We start from the raw sequence: 27,372 nt of genomic DNA on the forward strand, positions 1-27,372 counted from the left end.
TTTTCTCCAAAAAACAAGATTTCAGATATGTTGTCATGATATAGTCTTTAATCCCTATACATATATTACCCTTCTGTAACATTGCACGTTATCCTTAGTTTGGACAGAACAGACAGATTTTGGTCAGGTCACAGGTAAATAAATAATAAATAATAGAAAAATCTTCTCCACACAATCACATAAAGTTCCACATATTGAATACGACAGTGTAACAGGACGCTGTTGAACCTGTACAAATAGATTTTCACGTTTTTTCCCCACATAGTTCACATACTTTATGATATTTCTGCACCTTTTGGCCGACACACAACACACCGAGTTTTCTTTACTCAATCAGTCCCACTAGGGTTTACCCTTATTAATGGTATTTGGTCTTTTTACGGGATCCCTCAGGATGTTGCTGGCTAATGTAAAATGAAAAGACCATCACAAACACTCAAACCAGCACCTTTAGACAAAACAAATCCACAGTAATGCAGATCAAGTCCAAATGTTTTCTTACCTTCGAATACGGGAAAAACCTTCATAGAAACTTGCTCGAAGCAAAAGGGTCTGTGGCCATAATTTCACTTTGATCCGTAAGCTAATGCATTCAACTTTTATTTTATATTCATTAGCAGAGATTTATCTGCATTATCGTGGTCAAACTGAGCCGGGGTCCTTCGGTACACACATCAACGAGAGAACACACACACACACACACACACCCCCGTTCTACACCCAGGAGTCGGGGGAGCCGGTGAACTTGTTGGCCCTGCTGGAAGGCCTCCGCGTGGTGGAGTAGAAGTCCACGTAGTTGGTGTTGGCTTTGAAGGGCAGCGAGTGGCCGGCGTACCTGTCGGGGGAGGCGGGGGCGAAGTGGGCCGGCTCGTCCTCGTAGCCCTGCTGCTCCTCCCCCCCCCCGTAGCCCTGCGGGGACGACAGGTACATTCTGTAGCCGTTGTAGTTCTTCCCGTCGGGCTCGTCGTAGAAGGGCTCCGCGTGCTGAGGGGAGGGGAAGCGGACATTTTTCGCCGTCAGAATCACAGCGTTCCAGCGCGTCAGGGGGCGGGGTTTCACAAACGTGTTTTTTTTTTTTTTACCTGAGACCTCCTCAAGTCCTCCCCCGACTGGGAGGAGTACGTCCCGATGAAGTACGGAGTCTTCGCCTCGGACTCTGTGGAGAGGAGGAATGCAAAGCCTGAACACGGGCGGAACTCGGCGCCTACGGCGGCGGCTTGGCGAGAGCGGCGCCCACCTGGGTAGCGGCGCTCGTGTAAACTGTTGTCTCCGTAATACGTGTCGAGTTGCATAGACGACCGCGCCCTCTGATAGTTGGAGCTGTGTCTCCTGATGCCGAGCATCGCCGGCGAGGACGTCGCACTGCCGCCTGGGGAAGAGGAGAAGAAGACAAACTTATCTTCAGCCCGTCCACCGAAACCTGTGTCGGGGGGGGGCTCTCGCACCCGATTGGACGACGGGGGACATCTGCAGCGGGCTGGTGGGCAGCGTCGGCTGGGAGAGGTAGCGGTCTCGGTCCAGGGTGGAGACGGGGGTCACGAAGTGGGTGTAGTTCCAGCCGTCCTGCTCACACAAAGCCGGGTTTCAGTGAATCATCCACATTCGTCCCACTGACGCATCAGAGATGGAGCCCCCACCTGTTTGTAGAGGTTCCTCAGCTCTCTGTACTGCCACAGCGTGTTCAACACCTGCGCCGCCGCCTTCACCACCTTCGTCGAGTACCTGCGGCATCAAGGTCATTTTTCATTTGTTCGCCCCCCCCCCCCACGTCACACACGCGCTTCGGGCGGCGTTTTGCGTACCCTTTTCCTCGCCCTTTGCTGATGTCCACCAGCTTCTCGATGCCCCCGCTGTCGGCCAGAGCCTTGGCGTTCTCCACGTTGCGGCTGGCGACCTCGTGAAGCGTGCAGCAGACCGACGCCACCGTCTCGTCCGACAGGACGGGAGGGGCGCCGCCGGGCAGCCGGTTCACCAGGTCCCGCATGGCGTACTTTCCTGAGAGGTGGTGTTGGGGGGGGGGGGGTTAGTGTTGGTTTGCGCTCACGGATTCGGGGTTCTAGTTACCTCACCTATCAGCTCCTTGTTGCGGCTGTCCAGCGCCATGTTCCGCAGGGCGGTGGCCACGGAGCAGACGACCCGGTCGTTGTCCATCCTCAGCAGCTCCACCAGGATGGGCAGACCTTTCTCTTTGCGCACCGCCGCTCGGATGTAGGCTGAGAACTGCTCCCCCCCCCCCCCACACACACACACACACACACACACACGCACACGCCCGTTTCATTGAGGTCATGCTGCGGCGTTGCACCGCGATCGGAGCGGCGAGTTCTTACCTTCCAGTTCCCGGCGGAGAGGTTCTGCAGCGACCCGGCGGCGCCTTCCAGCGTGGAGGGGTTGGAGCTCTCGGCCAGCAGGTTGAGGTACGGCTTCACCACCACGGGGTGCCACAGGAGCTCCGCCCCCCTCAGAGACTGGGAGGAGCCCGGCGTCGGCCCCACGCCGTCCCACTGCGGCGAACGCATGGTTTGAAACGCTATTCTGTCATTGCGACTGTAAAAGAAAACATTTAAGCCAGAGACCCCCCCCCCCCGCTGTGTCCGCACCTTGTCGTCGGGCCAGCCGCCCCGCTTCCTGCCGCGCCTCCTCTTGCCCCAGCAGAGGTAGTCCAGCTCCTTGGCCGGGGAGGAGAAGCCCAGCAGGGTGTCCAGCTCCTGGTTGCCTAGGAGACGGGAGGAGGGCATCTCCACCTCCAGCCGGTACGAGAGGTTCCTCAGGGTGCAGACGCTGTTCTCCACGATCTGAGAGGGTAGACGTGGACATGTAAGAGACGCGAAGGGACGAGTCGCACGGGACTAGATGTAAATGCACGTTGTCTTTTTAGCACCTTGCTGTCGTAGTCGGAGGTGTTGACGCAGGCTTTGAGGATGTGGAGCAGCGAGTCCACCAGACCTTCACAGCAGCGCAGCTGACTCCTCGCCTCCTCCCCTGCTGAGCTCAGGTTCCTCACACACACACACACACACACGTTAACTCAGACTGAGAAGCAGTGTGTGGATTCTCCCAGAAGGTGGCTCAAAACCTGCCTGGATACACTTAGAGGGGAAGGGGGGGAGGGGGGGGGAGCTGATCCTCCAATAGGATCCTTCGCTGCATTTCTATACCATCAATCTACCGCTGGAGGCTTCTTATGGACACAGTGAGTTTGTGTAAATGTAAAACACGCTGCATGAACGGCATCAGGTCAACACTAAATCTACTACAACACCTTCTGCAGATGGGGGGGGGGGCTTGATTGGCTCCTCACCTCAGGCAGCCGGTGGTGTTACGCAGCAACATGGAGGACTGGAACTTGACCTTGTGCTCGTCGCGGTGCGACAGGCTGCTCCAGCCCGAGTGGGGGATGACCACCGTGTTGGTGAGCGTGGAGAGGGCGTCGCGGATGATGGTCATCTTCACCGCGTCACATGACGAGAGGTTCCACAGGACGCCTGTGGGCCGCAAAGGCTCACGTCATTTTTTTTTATGCCATCCCTGTTACATCGGAGCAGTGACCTTCTGACCCCGTGAATCACACAGAAAAGTAACCGTGCTTTTGGGGACGAGGACCTTCTGCAGGATTTAAAGACCTATCTATGTTCTTGGGCTCGATGTTTTGGTGGCAAATCAAACACCATTAAAAGCCTCGCTCTCTCCCCTGCAAGTATGAAGGTGAAGTTATGACCACTAAACACAAATTCCTGAGCGGCAATCCCTCATCACGTTTGTAAGCAAGAATGAAAATACTGAATGTAAATTATTCCTGCAACGTCTTCCTGAGGCGTCTCGCAGCTTCTCTCCTCTCGCCGGCTCCAGCATCTGTCCCCAGATCTGCTCCGTCAACGCCGCGCTCCCGCCTCCCACCGCACAGCCGCCACTCCGTCGTCCACGCGCAGCACGCCGCCAGGTGGTCAGCGCGGCGGGACGCCCACGGAGGGTGGGGGGGTTGGGGGGTCCATCTGGAAGCTGCCTTCCCTTAAAGTCGGCCCTCTTTAGTTGTGCAGCTTTGGAATGAATCGGGTTTTGGTTTTCAGGTCCCAATGAACCCGGAGAGTCGTACCGGTGACCAGCTCCCGCACGTCGTTGTCGGTGGTCTTCCTGAGGAGGCGCAGCAGAGCCGGCACGCCGCCGCAGTTCCTCAGCGCCACCTTGTTGTTGTCGGTGGCCTTGCCGTAGACCAGGTTCCTCAGGGCCCCGCAGGCGCTCTTCTGGACCTCCGTCAGCTTGTGGTCCAGCAGGTCCACCAGGTGCTGGATCCCTCCCAGGTGACACACCTGCAGGACCAATCAGAGACCAGGGATTAGTGTTTTGCAAACACTCAAATCGGTCCAATTCTCTCTTCTGAAGCAGATTGACAATTTAAAGAAACACTGAGAATTCATTCAATGCCAAAAACATTTCGAAGGTTTAAAACTTTTCCCGTGTCGTCTCTACATAAAGACGTCTCTGGAGAGCAGCAGACGCTCGCCGCTTCTCGCCGTCTGCGCTCAAACCGTCACAGGAAACGCTTGTTTGTGGCAGAAACGAGCCGCCGCTCTTTCAAAGGCTGATTAAAAACCGCCGAGGAGCTATTTATTGAGCCGGGAGGCTGCACGTTTGGCACCGACGACGTTTCACAGGAGCAGATGGCGCTTTGGCAGCAAGAAAAGTCCAACTTCACACACCCCCCACCCCCCCCCCCGCGAGCTGAGAATAAACCCTCGGAGACGGAGGCGCGGCGTCCTCACCTCCACCTTCACCCCGTTGTCTCCGTAGCACAGGTGCTGCAGGTACGCGGCGGCGTTGGCCTGCACGGAGGGGAAGTGGTGCTGCAGCATGTGGATGACCTCCTGCAGCTCGGGGTCGCGCCAGGCAAACTCCCTGAGGGGGGGGGAAACAAACATTCATTCAGGGCCGACCGCCATCGGCGCGCTTTCATTCTCACGCCCGTCCGCACCTGGGGTCCTTGTGGATGCTCTCGACGGACGGCGTGCGCGTGACCTCTCGGTCCAGCAGCCCGGAGTGGCGGCGGGAGAAGACGGGCTCCCCGGAGAGCCGGTAGGAGTCGGCGTACAGGGCGGCGGTGCTCAGCCCGTAGCTGCTCCTCTGGTACGGCAGCGTGTCGCAGCGGCTGGAGGCCCGGGGCAGCGTCCCCATCCCTAAAGGAGGGGGGGGGGGGGGGGCAGCAGCGAGGTCAGAGGGAAGAGGAAATACCATGCGGCTTCATTGACGCATCACACAAGCATTTAAAGCGGGGGGGCGAGGGGGGGGGGGTCTCACAGGCCATAAACTTGTTCTAAACAGAACTAACGGGGGCTCCTCAGATGCTGCGTGATCAAACCCTGCAGAGCTCTCAGCCGGGGCTTCAATTAGGGAGCCGGAGAGTACATGAAAGGCTTCAGCCTCATTAAGTTCGGACCTCGGGGAGCAACGATAACAACACTTCCTGTGCCTGTAAACCCTGACTCCCCCCCCCCCCCCCCCAACAGAGAAAGACACGCAGGACGCTAAAGAGTCATTTAATCAGAATTATTTGCAATGTTTAGGAGGTTCTTTTTTGCTTTTGTGTGAGGGTCTGGCGTCGGGGCGCTGCAGTACCTGCATTGGTCCTGTAGAGGGAGCCCTGGGGGTCGTGGGTGGGGCTGTGGAACAGGGGGCTGTGGAAGGAGCGCTCATCGAAGACGGGCGTCATGTGGCAGTCGGGAGACAGCGCCGCCCTCATCTCCGGATCCATCTGCCCCGAGGTGTCGGCGTACGAGCTGTGGAGCCCTGCAGGCGCAATTTACTTTATTTAAAGGTCCAGTAAAACCAATTCTTTGGTTGAATTATATAAATGTAGAATAACACTGAATGTTTTGCTGAGCAAATCTATCATAACATCACAGAATATAAGAGTTAATTCCGTGCACCAGATGATTTGAGTCCAAAGTGCACAATAATATTCTGCAGAATCGCTGTGTGCAAAACCAGACTGAAGCTGCGTGACATCTGAAGGAGCCGAAGGAAGCTCGTACATGAATCGTGTTCCTCACACCAGTCCTGCTGCAGGTGAGGCCGTGCGAGTCCAAATGACGTCAAAACGGTGCATTTCGTGATGCCGACTCATCGCGACCCCTCAGAACCACGTCGGAAAGAGACTCGGGTCATCGATGCGCTGCAGGCGTCGACTTCAGCGAGTCAAGCAAGCGGAGCAGAGGGTTCCTCCTCCGATCTGAGCGCAGATCACTTCAAAGCGTGCTCCAATTATAACCAGGCTGCAGGGCACCGGGGGGAGAGAGGGGGGCGGGTCTCGCTGGCTCAGTCCAACAGGAAGAAAGCACACAATTTGCACTTTAAGCTGGTGATGAAGGAGCTCGTGCGGCGCCCTTTACATAAGACGTTCCTCCGGGGGGGAACGTCCACGCGGCTCGGCCTTCTTCCCGCAAAGGTCGCGACCTCCAGGTCGGAGGATGCTCGAGCCACCAACCGCTCGCTCGCCTTCCGACTACAGCTCTTTTAAAGCGGATGTTATTCAGTGGAAATATCTGCAGTGGCGAGTTGTTTTTTATCACATGACTATTACGTACTAACACATTTCATCTTTCCTACTGTGCCGCGCTTCAGCGCCTCAGCTACCGGTCAGTAATAGCCTAATCTCGTGTTTTGATCTATTGCTTATCTGGCTGGTGTAATCTGGGATTATGTTGCATGTGCAGGAATAACTGAGAATAAGGACTCAGGCGACGTATTGGGCCACTTAGCCGCACTGCAGGATTAAAAGCATGCAGCCGGAGAATGAGAGGCATTTTATATACAAGCAACCCTTCCAACGCATGCACAAACACAACAGCACCGACACACACACACACACACACACACACACACACACGCACACACACACACACACACACACACGTGGACGAGCATCGCTGGAAAGTGATGGCGGCCGAGCAAAGCCTTCCGGGGCCGTCAGCTGATAATCACGGGCTGATGCTCTGCGATAGAAGCGGCCCTATGTGGGTCAGGGGGAGCGGCTTAGTGGGGGGGGGGGGGGGGGGGGTAAATCTGTGTAGCTGCTGCGGCATCATCGCGTCCAACTCAGTAAATCCTGCGTGTGCGGAGAAAGTTGTCAAAGGGCCGGTCAGGGAGGAGGGGAGTTTTTAAATGTTCCTCGACTCGTTTAGCAGAAGAAAGGTGAAATAATCCCTCCTCACGCCTCTCAGGCATCATCACCATCATCATCATCATCACCGGGCTGTAGAAGCAAGTTCAGGATGGGTGGAGTGAAATGGAGATATTTCCTTTATTTGTATATATACATCAACATAATGTTCTTACCTCATAATTACAGTTGAAATGTAATTATAGGGGTATGAGGTATATCTTATAATAACAAGGACTCTTATTGTAGTTATCAACTCTTGTAACTATAAGGTATTATAGAAGGTAACATTGATTTAATTGAGCTGATGCTAATTTGATCAAGTAATATGGGTTATGATTCTAGAGGAAACCCCCCCCCAGGCTGCCTCCTCATCGACCGTAGGAAGACCAATAGATACTAACGCGGTTTGTTCCCACAGACTTCAGCAGCTCAGCGGCGCTTGAGGAAGGAGTCCCCCCCCCCCCCTCAAAGATTAGGCTGCCCACGTTTCATAGCGGCATGAAACGTTCCCGACCCCCCCGCTGGTCAGATAGCGAGGCCGAGCCCGGGCCGCGGCATCTTTGTTTCATGATTGTGGCGGCAGAGACACAGGAACCTGCTCAATGATGAGTCAGAGCTGCTCGACCAATGAGGAGCGAGCAGGGCGAGCCGGTGCTGAGGCTCACTGTCCCGACTGAATAGAGGCCAACCGGATCTCCAGATGTGCATTCACTGGCCCTCTATGGCCGCGAGTGAGACCATGCATCCCAGAATGCACGAGGACCTCGATGTTGATGCACCTGCATCCTCTACCTTTGATGCAACGCATTGACTTCCTGCAAAGAGCAATAACCAGAAAGAAGCACAACAGGCCTCATGCGTTCAGCCTTTTCCTGATTGGTCAAAACGAAACTCTATTTAAAGAATATCAGCAGTCAGCACGCATCGGTGTGAAAGAGAGAGAGCTCTGACCTATGAGGCTGTCGGGTCGGGGCAGCGCCCCCCCCTGGTACAGCCCGTACGGGTCGGCCCCGTAGGCCAGCGGCTGGCTCTGCCGGGGCAGCGTGGAGCCGTAGTGCTGCGGCACCGCCGTCATCCCGGGACGCAGCGGCGCCCCCGTCAGGCCCCGTCCCTCCACCAGCGACAGGGTGGAGCCCAGGCGCCCGCCGGCGCCGGCTCCCCCGAGGGCCGGGCCGCCGCCGCCCCGCGAGCCGTCGGCCGGGGAGGGCGGCAGGGAGGCGCCGGGGAACAGGGAGGCGCCGGGGAACACGGCGGCGAGGGGCTTGGGCTCCGAGAGGACGGGCGAATCGTAGGTGCTGCCCTGGGACGTCCGCAGGGAGACGCGGGAGGGCGAGACGGCGCCGCAGCCGGGGGACTGGCTCTGGGACGGGAGGGAGGCCATCCGCCGCAGCACCCGGCCCGACACCTGGGAGGGAACAATTCATACCGCTCTATAACGATGCATGAGAAATGTGAGTAATGAGGTTTACTTTAATACAGAACATGTCATCATTTAGAAAAAAAAGAAGAAAATGGTGAATAAAAAAGACTTTATACCTGAATAAAAATAAAAACATAGGATACATAGGAACATAGGTTGGGAATGAATGGGCAGAAAAGAACCACTGGCACTCGGCCATTGCTGCTTCCTGCCGCCACGGGAGCACCATGTGACTCTAAGTGGGGCCCCACCTGTCCGGAGGCCTGGCCCTCGGCCCTCGGGCTCCTGGACACGGAGGCTCGGGGCTCCGAACGCACCACGTTCTGGTTGCTGTAGTAGCTGACGCCGCTGTCCTGGTAGCCGCTGTCCGAGTACGAGGTCACGTGGGCCGAGTGGCCTCCTGAGCCTGCGAGGGGGGGGGGGGGGGGGGGGGGACGAGAAGGTGAGGTGCTTCTTGTGATCAAACCCAGCCCTTGTTCAGAGGCGTGAAGAACATGGAACATGATGACAAACGGCGTCTGTGGGATTTGCTGCAGATTTCTCCGTCTTTGCCTCATTTAAAGCGACAAAGTGCGTCGATGTCGGCGACTTTTGTACATGTAACAGACCCTCACTGTCATGCAGGGAGGCGCGGTCCGGTTCGGGCATGAAGAGCCCCTCCTCCGCCGCCAGGGCTCCGCCCCTCGACTCTCCACCTGTCGGGGCATCGACCATCATGTTACGAAATTGACTGTTTGGCCCAAACACACACACACACACACACACACACAGGACTTCACATCGGCACTTTTGTTTTATTGGAAAGCCGGCAGTGAAGAATGAGCCGTGAAGCCGAGTCGAGGGATCTGAGACAGAATATTAAATGGATCCATTTCAAAGCCGGAAACATTGTTTAGTTTTGCTTCACTGGAATTTCCATCCCTTTGGAGGCGGAACCGTCTTTCCACAGCGGGAAAAACTGCTTTCTTTGGAGCCTAAATGATCAGATTTGATCCGATTTCAGGTTTCAGGGACATTTTGTTCGCAGAAGAAGATAGTTACACCTTCTCTTCAAAGTAGCTTCCTAAGATGAAACATTTAAAGGTTAAAACGTGAGAAATGTGTACCTGCAGACCTCCATGCAAACGACTTCTCAGACGAGCTTCAGGGGAAGAGAAGAGACAAAGTAGGAGGATTTCAGTCTGATATCGGATTTAAATGAAGGAGAATAAGATTCATGCAAACCCCATGCTCACCTGCTGCTGTCGCCCGCCGGTGACTCGGCTCCCAGCATGCACCTCTCCAGCTGGCTGGCCACGATCTGCCGCTCCTCCTCCAGCTCCCGAGTCAGCCGCTCGAACTGCAGCTCCTGCAGGGAGGCCTTTTTTTTTACTGCAACTCCACTGCAGTCAGAATTTCTGTGTTTGGGCTCAACGGCAGATTTAAACATAACTATATATAAATGACTATATTATTTTCTTCATTTTGCCCATTTTTTACAGGTCAAGCTTAAAGTTCTCCGCTCGTCCTCCATGATTACAGGGAATTTAGAACTTAACATACTCAAAACCTTCAAGGCCTCGGGTGAAGATAATTGGATTTTAGCACTTCAGATGCTTCCCGATTCAGTGCTTTGTGATTCAAAGGAATGGGAACTGTATCTCTAAACATGCAGGACATTTGTCCATTAGGGCCATTTGGACACCAGGACGTGCCGTACTCGGCGGGATCAATGCCTTGCTCAAGGGCGAATGAAAGAAGAGCAGATGTTTGCAGACCTGCGGTTTTGGCCGTGGCTCATTTTTATTCAGTTAAGTAACACGCAGCTTTCCAGCTGCTTCATAAATCCTCCAGGAACCACAGCTGGTGTCGTCAGAGTCCAACAGGGAATTAGCTGTCTCCAACAAAAAAAAACCAGGACGCCAGAGATCTCTGAGTGCATGCAAACGTGCAAACGTCCAAATGCGCCCCTCTTTGTTTAAAGCCGTCCGCCTGCTAATCCTTTAAAAAGCACAAAGGGCTGTTTAGGCCTCTCGATAAAAGCTCTTCTGCATCTGGGTCAACGATGCGATGCACGAAAGGTGATTGGAGCCGGGAGGACGTCACCTCAGGATGGGACACGTCCAGCACACCGTCACAGTGCCTTCTCCTCAGAGCAGCTCGGGGACAGGACGGGGGGGGGGAGAGACACACAGTCCTCCCCTTGTTTTCACTGCGGGGGGCCTCCAGGGGACGAGCGGAGCCGCGTCCCCCGCGCCCGTCACCCCCTCGTGATGGTCTGGAAACCGGCTTGATTGCAGAGCGCTGTTTGGTACCAGCTGGGGCGGGGGTGAGGAGGGGGGGGTTGCCACGGCTCACCAACTGCTTCTCCCTCCCGCATCGAGGGACACCAACCGTCTGCCTTCTTCCCGCCGCGTCGGTGAAATGTGGGGCCCGGTTCTACTGCTGCGACACGTCGCCGCCCCTTAGATCGCCATCTTGTACGAGCCCGAAGGCGTCTTCACACTTTTGTTGTCCGATAGGCGGCTCAATGTTTTTTTAAAAAAAGGTTCATTTTTTTCTGCAGAGTTTAGAACCGGTGCAGTACTTCGCCCACAGAAGCCACGGGTCGGCCCCCTTCTTCTGGGGCACCGTGGGAGCTGCTGGACGTCACTAAGCAGATGAGGCAGGGGGAGGCACCTAAGAAGCAAAAAGCTCCCATAATGCAACCTGACGGCGCTCCCTGCTCTCGCTCGTTCCCCCCCAGAACATGACAGCGAGCACGCATCGTGATGTGGAGCCGCCGTCGGATGTCACCGGGGGGGGGGGCGGTGACATAACGGGATTGACGGATTGGGTTTAACCCCCACGATTCAGATGGTGACCCCGCAGAGACGAACCTCTGACAGGGCGAGCTCCACCAATCATCTCCATCGCCAACCAGGTGTCTTCTGGCCCTGGTGGCTGAACTCAGTCCCAAGTGTGCCCCCCCGCTCCCTACCCTGGGGAGGGTTTTGCAGAGCATGCACGTTCCTTTTCCGCCGTGCGCCGCGTGCACAGGACCGTTGCTCCTCCACCCTGCAGCTGACAGCGGGTCCCGTCGCCGCGGGAGACGGACTGGTCCTTGGATGCTATCGGAACAGGGTCCACATCCTTGGGATTATCTTGCGGTGTGATGTCTGAAGTCGGAGCCAGTGATCGGCGCGTCGAAAGCGCCGTCTTGCCGACATCTTTGCAGCAAGCTGCTGTCTGAACACAGAGGGCTGCAGACGTTCCGCCTCTGTTATTTGCAAAGCTTTAACGGGCTCAGTGAGAGCAAAGTGGCAGCGCGTCAGGGCCCGAGCACAATGGAGGGCCATAAGTGATCTGCTCCATTTAGCAAGTATAATTTGACATTTCTGTGGCAAAGCTGCAGGAGGCAGATTTGAAGCTCGCATTTCAGCGCGGGGAAGAGAAAGGTGAAGCTAATTACTTTCTCCCTTCGCAGCTTGCAGGCCGACACAGAAAACGGTTCCTCTCTCGCGACGTGCGGGTACAGAACCTGCAGCAGCTGCAGCCATGGGAAACGGGCTCCAGGCAGAGCTTCTGAGGCATTACGTCTGATCAAGGAGCGGCCAACAAGGAGCAAAGCTACACGGTGGAAGTGCCTTAACTCCACATCAGATGAGCGCTCCCTCGTGGCTCCAGAGAGACTGTGATGAAGAGGGAGAGCAGAACCTCTTCATGGACCTTTTAAAGCATTTAAGCAGCCGTGCACACACACACACACACACACACACACAGAGTGGAGAACATGGCCACTGTCCAGTGACAGACAGGCTCCCATGTTGCAGCATAGGAATAACAGCCGGGGAAGGAGACAGACCGAGAGACACGGAGAGACCGAGACAGACGTTCTGAAGTGTCTCTGCATGTAACGCAGGTTTCTATGAAAGGGCGTCAAAATGTCAACGGCAGGAAAAGAGCTATTTGCATTTTACATGATCTAAACAAACTGGTGGAACTGGCCCGTTGCCTCCTGAGAAGTTATTATCGTTTTAATAGAATTTGGGGGGGGGGGGGCACGTTTGTGAGGCTCAGCGTGGCATGGAGTCTCATCGGGAGATAATCCTCCAGTAAATGTCCTACTAGGGTCAGAACACGGTGGTCCTTCCTTCACATGTCCACATTCAGGGGCCCGTTGTCTCCGTGCATGCAGGCTACAGACAGGAGGGCCACCAGCCACGCAGCATCTCCGCCTCCTACCTGCTCTTTGACGGAGGCCAGGAGGGTGGTGGTGGTGGTGGTGGCGTTGGGCTGAAGGCTGTGACCGCTCGGCCCCTCTCTGACCGCCAGGGGCCCTCCCCCCTCTCCGCCCCCCTCCTCCATCTCCTCCTCCTCCGTAGTGCAGCGCCCGGCTGGCTGCTGAGGCGGCCTCGCTGACCCTGCAGAAGGACTACAAGCCGGTTAAGGAAGGCGGACACGGCGAACAGGAAGTCACGGTCGCGGCGGAGCGGGTCAGCGTGCAGGTACACGGGGATCACCTGCTTTACCCAACCTGCAGGGACAGGCTGTGTCCATGGTGACCCAGTGGTGTAAACAATAAGAAGCTAAGTTATTTATTCTATTCTCCCTCACTAGCAGCTGATTGGTTGTACCTGCGCGTGCAGGTGAGCATGCACGCTGCACAGAAGGCGTTTGACAGCGTGTCAAGCGCAAGATTATTATTATTATTTTCTTCTTTTTTTTTTCCTCCTGCACGTATGAGCTCGAGCGACCCTCGTTAATCACACGCAACCTCTCTGTCGGCACGTGCACGCCGGCCACCCAACCACCCCCCGGCGGGCCAAGGACGAGGTCACGCCGACTCACCGGAGCCTGGTTCCCGGTTCCCGGTTCCCGGCGCGACTCACCGGCCAGATGTTGCCGTCAGGCGCAGGCCACAGCTGGCTCAGTGCGTCCCGTCACGCGTCCATCCTCCTCCCGCAGGCGGCCGTGACGGAGCCACTACATTTCCCGCGCGTCCGCCACGACAGAATAAACAACAACAAAAATCAAAACAGCAAACAATCCCGTGCGCGTCCACGCACGCTGCTCGTGCAAGAGCGAGTATTTGGTGTTTTTCTTCGCTTCTTTAATCCGGCGTGGAGGTTCCGATGCTCCCGTCTGCCTCGCTGACAGCCCCCCGCCCACAAACCCGCCCAGCAACTATTACCGATCGGCGGCGTGACGTCACCATGCGGCTACGGATCGGTTTCCGATACGGGGGGGGAATCGATCCCGGTGCCGATGCATGTGCGGCTGCAGAGAGAGAGAGAGAGAGAGGGGGGGGGGGGGGGAGAGAGAGGCGGCGCTGCAGCTTTGTGCAAACTGCGCTGCAGGGGAGGAAAGGACGCGCGCCTGCAACGGCCACTGTGCGTGTGCGCGCGTGTCCCCCCCCCCCCTTTCTACCCGATTGGTTCAGGCCCGACTGGTCGTTATGGAGCCCAGAGGGGATATTTATTGATTAATAACTGTATGAAGTGTACATAAATAAACATGATTCAATGTTTGGTTTGAAACGCACCTTTGTGAATAAAAGCTATTTAATAAAATAGTCTTGAATAGAAGCTACTTTCAGGTACAACATTAAGATGCATTTTATTAACACCGTTCAATTAATTTGCTCAGTTAATTTGTTTTTTTAAAATACAAATTATGTAAATGTAATAACTAATGTCCTAAAATGAGCTTGAAGAAAGACAGCACACGAGTACATGCACATGCCCATTTATTGGAATGATGGAGAGTCTGTGTGCAGTGAGGGAAAGGGGGGGGGGGGTCTTACATCGAGGCGTCAGCTGGATTTCTCTCCAAACACTTGAGGGATACTCTGTTTAAAAGCAGTCTTCAGTCTCTTCTGGTACATTTGCACATAAAAAATAAGCAATGGGGGAAGGGGGGGGGGGTACAAGAACTAAAACTACAAAATGAACCTGTTCATCAGCGCAACCACATCAAAAACACGACGCATCCGCCATTCCTTCTACTGCAAGGTCCAGTGCGGCTACTTTAATACTTTAGTACCACATACAGATAAATAATGCATCGCCGTGTTGAGCATGACACACATTTCGAGCTCTTTTCAAAACGACAGTCTGCTTCTGCTGCCTCGCGTCCCAGAGAGTGATGAGCGTGCTGCATTCACGAGGAAAAACCCGGAGATTCAATCTAAATAATTCCCATCCTCTTCCTCTGCTGGATGAGGATTTCATGGTTTAAAAGTAGAACTGTTGAGCTGGAATGTACCGAAAATAAAAAAAAGAAGATATCCTATCAGTCCCCTGCAAGCGGAGGGGGCAAAGAGGTGGAGGCATTGACCTCCTCCTCCACCCACGGACCTTGATCTCACTCAACACGAGACTTTAAGGCAAAACAAACTAAAAATGGTGTGAAAGTGCTGACAGTCAGATTTAAGGCGTCTTAAGACCTTGTTAGTTTCATACGTGTTTGAAAGCATCTTCCTAGTGGTTCCAGGTGACATGCTCAGTAAACTAAACGCAACCTGGATGCAGATACCCCGATTACCAATTATGCAATTAAGTCTCGCACAAAAAGAAATATTAGCCCATCATGAGATGAGTAGCGAAAGTTTCCTAAAACCTAAAAGTACTTTAGATCATTTCAAGTTAAATGTGAAGATTAAAAAGAATCAGCATGGCAGGTGCCTTCATTCTTAAATGTGTTTTGATGGTTAGAAGTCTTCAAATGCTAAAATGTTGCCGTGGTAACGGTTGATGAGAGGGAGGCTTGTTGGGATCAGGCAGTAACAAAAGAAGACAAACTGCTTGGTTGGCTTACTGAGAACTCACTTAAGGGTCAAACCTCACAGAACCCTTCATGTGCTGTTGCAGGAGGTTTGGCTTTATGAGGCAGAACAGGGATGTAAGCACCGGGGGGGGGGGGGGGGGGGGGCCCTAAACGTGCAGGACAGACCTAGTGTAGTGATGAATAAACACTCTGCAGTGTTAAGAATCAGAATGGAATCAATGTTGCAGCACCTGATAGTATCCAAACCCTTCTGGAACTACCTTAAGCTCAGTGCATTTCTTAATGAGGCATTTTTCTTCTGGTTGATGGACGAATAGCAGCCGGATAACGCGGTTCTGGATTTGATCTCGGGGGGGGGGGGGGGGGGGGGGGGCAGCAACCTAAAGAAATCATCTTGGGCCTCTTTCCTCGTTCAGGATGAACTGACATCTGGCAGCAGCTGTCTCAACCAATGATCGTTTCCACCTCTGAAGCCGAAAACACACACACACACAAACCTCCAGCGTCCCTTCAGAGAGGGGGGGGGGGGTCCAAACTGATAATACCTCACGTCACTTGAACCACATTTCATCAGCACAGACACTTTAAATTCACCGACTCGATCTTCATACAACCAGGGGGGGGAAACTAACGGTTAGTTCCTCCCCCTCAGCGCAACTCGTCTGTCAAATCGAGAGAAACGTCAACACAGAAATAAAATGTGTGAAAAGAAAAAGAAACACAGCGCGAGAACCAACACCAGGAAAAAAATCAGCCTGAACTCTTTTATACAAATGAGAGCAAATAAATAGGAGCACAGCACCTTTGCATAAACATGAGTACCAAACCTAACAGTCAGTGGATGTACAACAAATGCAAGTGAATCCGAGGGGGGGGGGGGGGGGGGGGGGGGGATTTGTAGGAACCTTGAAGCAGTGTTACAACGAGCCCCCTCTTCCTTCACCAGCTGGACGCGCACTACTCCAGCTCCCCCACGTCCTCCGTCACCGTGGTGCTGGTCTGTTCCGAGGTCACACCTGGATGGGGGGGGGGGGGGGGGGGGGCGAAGCACACGTCAGCACCCCTCAACGAATGAAAACAAACACCTGTTAACTGCGCGGTGGCGCCCGGGTCGTACTTGAAGCGTCGTCGTCGTCGTTCTCGACCGACTTCTTCTTGTCCGCCATGTAGCCGTGACTCAGCAGGCGGGTCATGCTGACCGGGGGGGCCTTCTTCTCGTAACACCTGGGGGGGGGGGGGGGGGGCGAGAGGTCATGGTGAACGCCCCTTTGTCTCACCGGGAGGTTTCCCCTTCTCCGGGACGAGCACCGATACTCACGTTCTCTTGTACTTGTTGGTCATGGACAGACCTTCCATCTCGTCGGCAACTCCGTCAGGAGACGCCTGGAGGACGGAGGAGACACCACCTTATTCACAAACATACAGCTGAGGAGCAGGTTGGACACATCGTTGTGACGGAGGAAAAGGGTGGAGTTATGGAGGGGGAGCTTCAGGTGTCATGCAATGGGAAGCGATTGAAGAAACTGGCATGAACAAAAAATAAATAAAAACCAGCCCGAGTCCTTCAGCACCAAGTGGGATTTAAAAAACCCGTTTAATGGGACGCACCGCTCTGCACTTACCTGGAAACGGATATGAAACAAACAGCCAATGAAACGTTTCCACGGATCGAGCACGCAGCCAAAGCACCGGGAGGAAACTACACCCAAAAAAGGCGACGGTGGAGCAAAATCGGGTGGAGGAAAAAAAAAAGGCGGAAAGGTGGTGGTGGTAAAAAAATGTAAAATAAATGGATTAAAAAAAGGATGAAAGACATCAAGATGGTATAAATGTTTGGGGGGGTGGGGGTGAGGGGTGGGGGGGTGACTAGCTTGGTCCATTCACCTTCTCTTTATGAGGGGAAATTCTATCACCGCTTTCCCAGGACGAACTGTTATCAGTCCCAAAGGGCGCAGCCATTGGCTGACGGCTCGCCATCCTCACGCCGTCGGGAGACGTGGGTTTGTTCCCGCTGCAAAGCACAAAACCACGCTGGTGATGATCCACGCGCAATGACATCACATTGTGGGGAGACGCCCGCTGTGACCCGGGCGCTTCCGCCCAGCTGGGTTTCATCTTAAAAAAATAAAAAATACCAGCAGAGTCTCTCAAGCCCCGCCCCTAGAGAAAGATGAGGTCTCCTTATTTAATACTCACGGCGTCTTTTGACTGTTATTTTAGGCCACAGCATGTATGTGCGTTGGGAAACAGACTTTAGAACATGTTCAGGTTCGTCTTTGAGTGGCACACACCCCCCCTTTCCCGTTAGCTTGCTCTCACCCCTTTGACTCATCTCCAAACCAGTTGGGCGGGTTGTAGGCCGTTGTGGGAAGGTCATCGGCTTCATCGTCATCATGACTCAACAGCCCTGCAGAGACAACGTGGGGTTTTAAAACACTTTAACAATTTAAGAGTTGACCATTCCAATAAATATGATAAATGGTAATGGCGGTACAAGCATCACATTTTCAACTTTACCTTTGTGTCCCCCTCCCTTTGCGAGCTTGACGTACTCGGAGTCCGAAGCGAAGATGCCGACCCGCCTCCCGCTGGTCCTCTCCACCGGGGAGGTTTCGTCGGCGGTCTGGGACAGACCCGGGATCTGGGAGGTCGGTCCGGTGGCGCCGCCGCCTCCGCCGCTGCTCGCAGCCACGGTTTTTATGCCTGCAATGACCTGAGAGTTAGGCTCCATCCATTTGCGTAGCTCCTACTAAATAATGCACGCCCCCCCCCAAAAAATGATGCTGATGCAGTGCGTGTTTAAGGAGCAAAGCTGGTAACCCAATTCTTAAAAGCAAAGCTTATTTCAGCCGCGTTAAACTAAAAGAAAGCGTCCCCTAGCTTTGGGTATTTAAATGCAGGCCAAGGAGCCGGGTCTTACCGCCGGGTTTGGTCCTTCGGTGGTTGGGCGCCGCAGCACTCATTTCCGCGCTAGACATCTGACAATCTGAAGAGCAGGGGAACCTTTTTAGTCTGTTAAAAGCAGATAAAAACATCATGTAAATACAGGCCAACTGCACTTATTAGCAAGCATACTACATACGATTTAAGGCCCTAAATAGTTTCTTTTAAAAATTCTCAACACAACTCTGAAAATTACTTGTTGCACACACATTTTTTCAGTACAATAGATGTCTTGTCTATTTTTTTCCTTACTCATCCTCCACCAAAATGGACGAAGGACAGTGGCCAAAACCCACTTACAGAAACTGTGATTTTATGATTTTATACTATTTACTATTAAATAGTATCCGAGCCGAATTAACCGAAGGAATGCTGCGAAAATAAAGCAAGTCATGTTTTAAAAAAACGCCACAATTTAGCATTCATTAATGTCGAAGCGGCCTTAAATGATCGATTTTTCCAACGGAGCGTGGCCTTCTGTTTCACCCTTTCCTCCCATATGTGAGCGAGCGGCCCGTTAGCGCGCCTCCATCCGACAGATGCAATGACGTTAGCATTACCGAGGGGGGAATAACACGACCCTTATTGAGCTAACGATCATTGTTTCAGCTACCATCAAGAACACTACACTTAATAAAAAAGAAATTTGATTTTTTTTATTTTTTAAAGTCCCTTCTGCAGAGGATGTATATTACACGAAAGCTGGCGTAAAATTGTAGATGGTGCATTAACACCGTGCATTCATTATATATAAACGCGCAGAGTTGAGAGACACTCAACACGCATCTTTTAGAGGAATAATAATAAATTAGCATGTACAGTTAGCTAACAAAGCCATGCTAATTTAGTTAGCCGCCTAGCTAGCTGCCGCAGCGGCTTTCCACCGGCTAACTTTACTGAGCCCTGCAACGGCGCTGCTCTTTCCGGGCGCAACTTTCGCTACAACTCATCCAGAATCCAACGCAATACTCACGTTATATGATGTTCTTATTTTGGATTTAATTGCTGAGAGGCTTGTTGCAATTACACGCCACTCGCTCCCTCCCTTTCTGCAGGCAAAGGCTGGACCGCGCACACTTCCGGTGGCACCTGCTGCCGACTTCCTGTGCGCTAAACAAAGATCGTGTATTTCCAACAAAGGCTGGCGGGATTTTGCAGGCTGTGGAGTTAGCGTTTTGAAATCCGCAAGTTTATTCACCGAAAACCGGATATTTTAAACATGATAGAGTGAGAGCTCATCTTGAATGTCTTGCTGCAAATACGCTTAGAGACGATCGTTTTTCTTTAGGATGATCGGAAACAAAAGCTATTTGTTAACATTCCGTTACAACAACAAATTGGATGATTAAAATAGTTTATTGTATTATTACCATTAATTCCACACTTTAATTAGTAACTAAAATTAATTAGTTACTATTTCATTGACCATTTAATACGACACATATACACTTTGTGCTATTTGTTGTGGATTTTGTTAACATTTTAAAAACACACATTTTAGCAAAGTAACATAAATGTGGATTAAAATACTAACCGGACAGTCATTGAAATGTTTGCATCACTGACCAATAATGATTTTTCAATCTTTGTTATGCAATAAACAGAATGTATGTATTTCAAATGAACAGTATTAGTAGTATTAGATTGTAACATGTTAACAGTGTTAAGAACAATAACATAACTTGCTCTAAATATAATGTTACATAGTTTTGCAAAGGGTTATTTGGATGCAACACCGACAATTTAATACACTTTTTTGGGGGGAAACTTGACATTGCATTTCAATTAGGAATGTTTCAGAGAACAAAGACTTCAACTCGGATGTATTCAACCAAGTGTCATCAGCACATGCAGTAAAGCCTCAGCAGTGAGAACGGGTTCATGTCTGAGAAATCAATACACGTTGAGGAGAATGCTGCCGACGCCCTCTGCATTGGGGTTTCTTAAATTGGGCCTCGGAGACCGCTCAGAGCTCCTTGACGCAGTCGGGGCAGAGGATGTCGTCTTTGCACGTCAGGAAACCTCGACCCACCAGGGACACGCAGCACTTTTTGCAGTTGAAGCAGTCGTTGTGCCACTGGCGCTGCTCAAACGAGATGTACTTGCTGCCTCCGAGACCTGAGAAGCAACCAAGAGGAGCCATGAGGCACCAACGAAAAGTCCCGGGACATTTGTAATGCAATAACCCTGTAATTGGTGGTAATTGGATACGCATTGGGCAGCATATAAAGGCGTAATTTGTGCTGTGGTTACTTGTGTCGCATGTAGTTCACGTGGGAATGCTACGTGCAATCAGACGTCACCTCGGTTTAAGCAGATGAAAAGCAGTACGGGCCGGTGAATAAATGGCAGCACCAGTGAATTGTTGTGACTTCCCTTCAAACGTCCTGATCGTTTTTTTGTTTTTTTTTACCCCCATCCAACCTGCACTTGTGTTTGATGCTCGTTGACACCCTACCACTGATCGGGGTGGTGCAGTGGGCGCATTTCTTGGCAAACAGGTTGCAGAAGCAGTTGAGGCAGTAGGCAAAGTCGTCCCGGGAGGTGAACCGCTGCCCGGCCAGCTGCTGCCTGCAGCCGATGCAAACGAAGCACTCCTTGTGCCACGGCTGGTCCCGGTAGTTCACTCCTCCGGTGGTGATGGGCTGAGACAAGAGAAACCCATCGGTTACAGTACACCTGGAACACCTGGAAATAACTATCGAACTTTTGGAAATAGAAACGTGTCAGATCTTTGAAAGTATGGATTCCTGCAGCTTAATCCGTGTTATTCATACTGCAGTGATTTGGATGTCCAGGCTCAAACCTTCACTTAGCCCCTGAATGCCTCTGAAACAGAACACTGAGTCACGACCCGACGGCCTGCAGATGGCAGGCGGCGTTTCACCTTCTTGCAGTGGACGCACTGCTTGGCAAACTGCTTCTCGTAGCAGGGCAGGCAGTAGTGGTCGGCCTCCTTCTGGATGAAGCTCCTGGTGCCCATGGGCTGCTGGCAGCGGTTGCAGGTGAAACAATTCTCATGCCAACTGTTGCCCCTATGCTCCATCTTTTTGGTGCCTGGGTGGTGGGGGGGCGGGGGGGGGCATAGGAAGACAGACAGAGAGTGAGCGATGGAGAAAGAGAGACATCAATAATTAAATATACAGCCGGTTCCACCTCCGGCATTTGGATCAGACTCCACCAATTAATTAAATGTCCCCTCTCGCCGCCGGGGGACATTTGCACAGTAATTAGAGGTCTCCGGCCTGATTGGATTGATGAAAATAATAAGAAGCACAGGACCCCGGGGGAGAAGTCGAGGAGCCCCCCCCCCCCCCCCCCCACCTGGCATGATGGTCTTGAGGCACGCATGGCACTTGGAGGAGTACTCGTTGCTGTAGCACTCGATGCACATGGGCACGTCGTCCTTGGTGGCGAAGGGCCGATCCACCAGCGATCGCTCGCACTTGACGCAGAGGAAGCACTCGCAGTGCCAGTGGCGCTCCTTGTAGGACAGATCCTGCAGGGGGGGGGGGGTTTGGTTTGGTTAGAAAACAGAAACGCGGCGTGGGAGGGAGGGCGGGGGAGCTGCTGGGTGAAGGAACACTTGGACCTTGCTGGTGCAGCTGATGGGCTTCTGGCACACTTCACAGTTGCTGGAGAACAGGTCCTCGAAGCACTTCACGCAGAAGGGGTCGTCCTCCCTCAGGATGTACTTCTGTCCGTACAGAGACTCCGCGCACTCCGTGCAGTCGTAGCGCTCGGCCATCGTGGCGGGGGCTCCTCTCGGCGTCTTCTGTCCTGCAAGACGAAAATAGGGAGAGGATCGAGGGCAGGACGCAGGATGCAATTAAACCGACAAACAGTCCCATGAATGGATTATCGGGCCTATTGGAAACACACTGCAGGGCAAACGACTTCCACTCCGATAATGGACATAACGTGATTTTTAAATTCGGTTTACTCCAAAAGAGACTAATCCCAACTGAAGAGGGTGAATGCGATGAGGAGGAGAGAGGAGAGGAACCAGTTAATAGCAAAGGTAGAAGGAGGAGAAGAACTGAGAGGAGAAAGGGAGAAAGCTCAAAGGAGCGCGTCATACAATAAGTCAATTCTTCTTGTTTATGGGTTAGAAGATTTCTATCGATGGCACAAATTGAAAGAAAAAAAGTGTAATGTAGGTAAAACAGAGATGATCTACTGATGGGATAGTTGGATGAAGAGCAGTCAGGGTTTCTTCATTTGTCATGAAGACGGAGACGAGAACCAGGTATTTTATCCACTCAGATTCACCTCATTTTTATTTTATTAAAAGTGAAGAAAGTCTTCAGCGAGTGGCCCCACGTAAGCTTCCACAAAACCTGGACTGTACTTGGTATAAGGAAGATTTTATTGAAATAAATAAATAAACTTAAAACATCTCTACACTCTGGTAAATACTTAATCACAACAAACACCACCTTTTCTAAGTCCTTGGTACCCTCTATTATCCTAAAGCATCTAATAAGGAGATGTTCCTCATCTTAAGCTTCCAGGAATCTTCTTCTCCTCCCGTCCATCACGTGTGCCGCTCCAACGGAAACGACTTGATGTCATTTTAAGATGAAAATACAACAGCTTTTCGACAAATACACGCCTTCCAATCCAGGCAAGTGTTATTTAAATAATCCCCTAATCCCGGGTTTTTCTCACCGAGCGATGGCGAAATAACGGACACAATTAGTGTTCAGTAGAACGTGGCGCCGTACACTGTGCGACTCTGACGCGAGCAGAGGGAAGGACATCGGCTGGGAGACGGGGCCCGCAGGTGAAGAGAGAGGTCTCACCTGTCGGAGGGAGAGCCGGCGTCCACACAGAGTCCGGAGGTGTCTCCTGAGCGCCGTCCTCCATCTGCCTTTTAAAATCAAGGCTGGATGTGAGGCAGGCCGGCGCTGGGAGTTGAGTTGGTGGTGTGACCAGAGGGGGCAGGTCAGGGTTATATTTAGACGTCTATATATATTAGAGCCAAAAGGCAGAAAATCCCTGAAAGTTCCTAAAGTCGAAAGCCACGAGCATGAAATCACTTCTAGAGGACACAACTTTAAACGGCATTAGACCAAATGCAACATATCTAAAACATAGACACGATGTGTGAAGATATGAATAGAAATACAAACACATTTCATGGGGGGTTATTATGGCGAAATAGCAGAAAAACCACACTTGTGATGTCAGGATGGGAATAAACTTTATTGTCATACCTGAGGATTAGCGAACCAGGTGCAAACCGAAGGAAAACATGTGAATGTTTTGAGAAAGCTCAGATCATAAGACAGCGTTTCAAAGCAATGCCCTCAAATCAAATAGGGATTTCATAGAAAATGACCTTGATCTCTTGATTTGATTACACTTAATTTAACTAGGATTAAGCGGGAGATCAGATGAGTCCAGTTTATCGATGCCATGTTTTTCATTTTGTCATTTCTGCCCCTGAACTGTTGAATTTTGATGCCTGCATCCATGTATGCAATTGTAAAATAAAAACTAATGAGATGGAGGATGAATCAGTGACTGTATACAAGACAACACCAGACAACAACAACAACAACATCTCGGTTCACTTTCTTTCAGTGGTTCAAAGAAACAGCAAGTCATCTCACATTTAAACTGCAGCCACATGATAGTGCTTAGCTTAATTTCTGCAGTAAAAAGTACTGGAATAATCCATCCATGTGTGACTCCAATGAGCGCTGGTATGTTCCAGTTGACATTTAAGGAGTTGGTGTACAATTTTCTGGGTCATGTTTTTACGTACCTGCGGCCCCCGTTCACTGCAAGAAGGGCCCTTTCAAAATGAACTAAAGGAGACTTCGAGACGCAAGCTCTTTCTCAGAAAGCATGCTTTACAAAGGTCATGTAAACATCTGGTGAAGGTACACAGCCTGGAGAAAAACGCTGTCCCGAGCAGAGCGGCAGGAGGATAGGTAACGAGATAAATGCCTTTCTAAGAAAAGGACTTCATCGAATGTTTCTGAATATTTTCCATTTCTCCATTATCTAGTTTCAAATAAATTGACCGAAAACAACTCTAAACAGGCCCTTTATAAGGTCGTATTTAATTCAATCAAAGCCATTTAAAATCTAGTACTGCATAAAGTTGATTTTTTTAAAGACTTTATTACTTCATTTGGGCTGTATTTGATATGATAGAAGGATGAATAAAGAATGTGTTGTCATGGACATGGGAAAAACATCATGTGTCGCATTACATCTATACTTATTTGACCTTGAAATCAACTTTTCACATTGTTCACATGGGGTTTTACCATAGGAAATAAGTTTATATTCAAGCCCAACTATAACTTACACTTGAAACTGTAGCTTAGTCTTGCAAGATTAGTACATTTTCCATTATAATGTCATCGAGGTTTCATGAATGGAACTTCCACCAGGTTTTATTTTGAAGGATATCACAGGAAGCGCTAGCTGGATATCGTCATCTATGGATAAAACCATCAGCTTTAAAGCAGTTTGGGGGGTTTTCACATCCGGAAAACTTTGTAAACAAACGGGGTTCGAATCCAAAACAGGGAAGCGGAGCTTCCGCTATGAAAACAGGAACTATTTAGCTAAACACCGAAGGAATAAAACAGCGGAACATTTCCGCTGAAGAACATGGAAGACGAGGGGGGGAACCCGGACTGGATGTCCCGCCTGCCCGGGGAGCTGCTGGACGTCCCGCTGTGGAACCTGGCTCTACCCGGTAAAACACCGCGGACAGGTCGAGTGTCTTCTGTGTGTCGCTGCCGTGACGTCATTGACGCCTCTCACCGCAGGGAGCCACGACAGCATGTCCTTCTGCCTGGACGTCTCATCGCCCGTCCTGAGATCCGAGTCCTGCGTCCTCAGAGCGATCGACCGGCTGTTCCCCTGCTGGACTCGAACCTGCGTCTCCCTGTGGGCCACCACGCAGGTAGAGGGGCACGCGCGCGCACGCACGCACGCACGCACGCACGCACGCACGCACGCACGCACGCACGCACGCACGCGCACGCAGGCAGGCAGGCCTGTGTGCGACCACAGGACCTTTGTTTGGATGCTGTACATTTGGTTGAATGTAATCTAATCTCAAAGTATACAATACATTTGCCAGAGTTTTATTCTCATCAAGCGATCTACCAAGTTTTAAAACATTATTCTGGTCCTGTTCTTCCACGTGTGCGAGTAGCAATCGGTCCTCAGTGATCAGTGTGAGCTTGGCGTTCGTTTCTTGGACCTGCGGATTGCCAGGAAGCCAGCTGGTGGCAGCACATTGTTCTTTGCCCACGGCATCTACACACTGATGACTGTGAAGGTACACACACACACACACACACATATGCAGTTTGAACAGGATTCACTTTGAACCACAGGCTTTGTTTGTGTGTTTGTGTGCAGGAGGCCCTGCACGAACTGGCTTCTTGGCTGGACGCTCATCCAAAAGAGATCGTCATCGTTTCCTGCTCGCATTTCGAATCGCTAACCGATGAAGATCACGTCCTCCTTGCAGAGTTCATCATCACTCTGTTCGGAGAGAAACTCTGCCGCTCACGGGTAACCGGGCCGACACTCTGGAATGATTAATCAATTAGTGCATCATTTTTATGGTTAACAAAACCAACCAAAGGGTTGTTTTCTTAGGCCAACATCAGACATTCTTTGCTTCCAGTTTCACAAAAGTGAGGATCTGTTGTGTTGTATCAATGTAAATTAAATATATTAATGCTATATTTTAGTTCTAAAGATATAAAATACTTAATATGTGCGTTCATATGCAGGACATTCCCACGCTGCGCTCCTGTTGGTCCAGAGGTCAGCAGGTCGTGGTTTCCTATAGCAACCCGCCGATGGTGCTCCTGCACCCGGAGCTATGGCCGGAAATACCTTACAGGTAAATAAATGCGCAACATGGGAGCTTTAAATCTTTGTACCCAATAGTTCCATTTTTACAGGTAGCTTTTACATATTACATTTGCAGGGTTGTGCATCCAAAGAATGTGTTATCACACAATATCACATAATCGACTACCTCTGACATCCTTTCACTGAGATGTAAATCGAATCCAATAATTAAACCATTAACTGACTGCAGGTATGCAGACAGCCCAGATCCTATGAAGGTGATTGCCTACCTGGAGGACCAGAAGCACAAAGGAAGACCAGGTAATATTCCAATTAGGAAAAAAGTCCTGCAGTAGAAGGAGGTGCAGACATTGTAGCGAATGTACTTAAAATAGGAAAAAGTCATGGAGAATGCTGTCAAATCTGCAACACTCTCTCTCCCGGTTGGGTTTGCAGCCGGTTTCTACGTCAGCGGTCTGAACCTGACGGAGGACGCTCTCTACGTCCTCCTGCACCCGCTCCAGGGCATGAGGAGGATGACGGCGAGGGCGCTCCCGCCGCTGCTCGGCTGGGCCGGCGAGCAGCGGCCGGGCCGGGAGGCCGGCGCCGTCAACGTCCTCTGCTGCGACTTCGTGGCGCTGAGTCGCTTCTGCTCGCTCGTGGTCGGACTGAATTACAAACTGCTCGCCGCTCCGGACGCCGGGAGCAGCTCGCGCAGATGACGTTGGCCGTTGCCGTGGCAACAGGACTAGAGGGCCAACATGGAGATAAATCGAACGTATTTTTTTTATCCTATTTTAGTTCGTCCCGATGCATTTTGTATTCTTTCTGCATTCCTTGCTGTTTGTAAAAATTCACTTCCATATATTACACAGCGCCCCGTTAATTAAGCTAATTTGTAAAACTCTGATGTCCGTGAGGGGTTTACGTACAGCAGTCAATAATGATAAATGTGGCAAAAGCATTAATGCCGTTACTAGCGTAAATGCATAAGTATCTGTGCACATGTTCAAAGGGTGTCTGTGTCACCTGTGAGCTTTGGTTGAGCCGCACGGTCCTCGGTCTTGAGGGGAGGAGGATTTCTTTCATTGCAGATCCACAGTAGTGCCGAAACCTTCACAGACAAAAAATAACTAAACTGTTGCACTTAAAATAAAAAAGTGCCGATGCTGCACAATTCTATCCGAGGTTTACATTGAACTCATTGATTTCCCTTGATAAGAGTCTTACCTGCTCATTTAACAGCCACGTCCACTCGCATGCAGTT

General features: G+C 51.5%; 4 protein-coding genes across 12 annotated transcripts; 1 reads left to right on the top strand and 3 right to left on the bottom strand.

The window, feature by feature from the left end:
• Positions 1–26: 26 nt before the first annotated feature.
• Positions 27–13,849, bottom strand: LOC119212570 (plakophilin-4-like). Of its 7 annotated transcripts, none has more exons than XM_062561507.1 (22): positions 13,427–13,849; positions 12,780–12,958; positions 9,812–9,936; positions 9,683–9,717; positions 9,185–9,271; positions 8,828–8,982; positions 8,108–8,561; positions 5,611–5,781; positions 4,970–5,171; positions 4,761–4,893; positions 4,094–4,307; positions 3,302–3,485; positions 2,882–2,999; positions 2,601–2,795; positions 2,331–2,504; positions 2,070–2,220; positions 1,803–1,995; positions 1,638–1,722; positions 1,446–1,563; positions 1,238–1,369; positions 1,083–1,156; positions 27–984 (listed from the first exon to the last, which is right to left on the bottom strand). In XM_062561507.1, the coding sequence occupies exons 2-22, from the start codon at positions 12,900–12,902 to the stop codon at positions 715–717; spliced, it is 3,393 nt and encodes a 1,130-aa protein (XP_062417491.1). In that variant the 5' UTR covers positions 12,903–12,958; positions 13,427–13,849; the 3' UTR covers positions 27–714. The 7 variants fall into 7 exon arrangements, with proteins under 7 accessions (XP_062417491.1, XP_062417493.1, XP_062417490.1 ...); XM_062561509.1 differs by having other exon boundaries at positions 12,780–12,969; XM_062561506.1 differs by having other exon boundaries at positions 13,386–13,849.
• A 417-nt stretch (positions 13,850–14,266) lies between these two features.
• c3h7orf57 (chromosome 3 C7orf57 homolog) lies at positions 14,267–19,385 on the bottom strand. Of its 2 annotated transcripts, none has more exons than XM_037463663.2 (8): positions 19,240–19,385; positions 18,244–18,335; positions 17,841–18,026; positions 17,643–17,730; positions 17,208–17,334; positions 16,642–16,706; positions 16,441–16,547; positions 14,267–16,339 (listed from the first exon to the last, which is right to left on the bottom strand). In XM_037463663.2, the coding sequence occupies exons 2-8, from the start codon at positions 18,299–18,301 to the stop codon at positions 16,281–16,283; spliced, it is 690 nt and encodes a 229-aa protein (XP_037319560.2). In that variant the 5' UTR covers positions 18,302–18,335; positions 19,240–19,385; the 3' UTR covers positions 14,267–16,280. The 2 variants fall into 2 exon arrangements, with proteins under 2 accessions (XP_037319560.2, XP_037319568.2); XM_037463671.2 differs by having other exon boundaries at positions 18,244–18,309; positions 19,240–19,380.
• A 224-nt stretch (positions 19,386–19,609) lies between these two features.
• Positions 19,610–23,198, bottom strand: LOC119223237 (four and a half LIM domains protein 2-like). 2 transcript variants are annotated; one of them, XM_037480821.2, is made up of 6 exons: positions 23,072–23,198; positions 21,859–22,046; positions 21,591–21,765; positions 21,154–21,323; positions 20,725–20,911; positions 19,610–20,384 (listed from the first exon to the last, which is right to left on the bottom strand). In XM_037480821.2, the coding sequence occupies exons 1-6, from the start codon at positions 23,133–23,135 to the stop codon at positions 20,233–20,235; spliced, it is 936 nt and encodes a 311-aa protein (XP_037336718.1). In that variant the 5' UTR covers positions 23,136–23,198; the 3' UTR covers positions 19,610–20,232. The 2 variants fall into 2 exon arrangements, with proteins under 2 accessions (XP_037336718.1, XP_037337182.1); XM_037481285.2 differs by lacking the exon at positions 23,072–23,198 and adding an exon at positions 22,938–23,058.
• An 822-nt stretch (positions 23,199–24,020) lies between these two features.
• On the top strand, positions 24,021–27,287 carry LOC119220861 (PI-PLC X domain-containing protein 1-like). The gene is made up of 7 exons (XM_037477153.2): positions 24,021–24,987; positions 25,061–25,197; positions 25,453–25,578; positions 25,662–25,817; positions 26,042–26,154; positions 26,356–26,426; positions 26,562–27,287. The coding sequence occupies exons 1-7, from the start codon at positions 24,900–24,902 to the stop codon at positions 26,825–26,827; spliced, it is 957 nt and encodes a 318-aa protein (XP_037333050.2). The 5' UTR covers positions 24,021–24,899; the 3' UTR covers positions 26,828–27,287.
• The last annotated feature ends 85 nt before the right edge of the window (positions 27,288–27,372 follow it).

This window comes from Pungitius pungitius, chromosome 3 (genome assembly GCF_949316345.1).
Source record: "Pungitius pungitius chromosome 3, fPunPun2.1, whole genome shotgun sequence".
Taxonomy (NCBI): domain Eukaryota; kingdom Metazoa; phylum Chordata; class Actinopteri; order Perciformes; family Gasterosteidae; genus Pungitius; species Pungitius pungitius.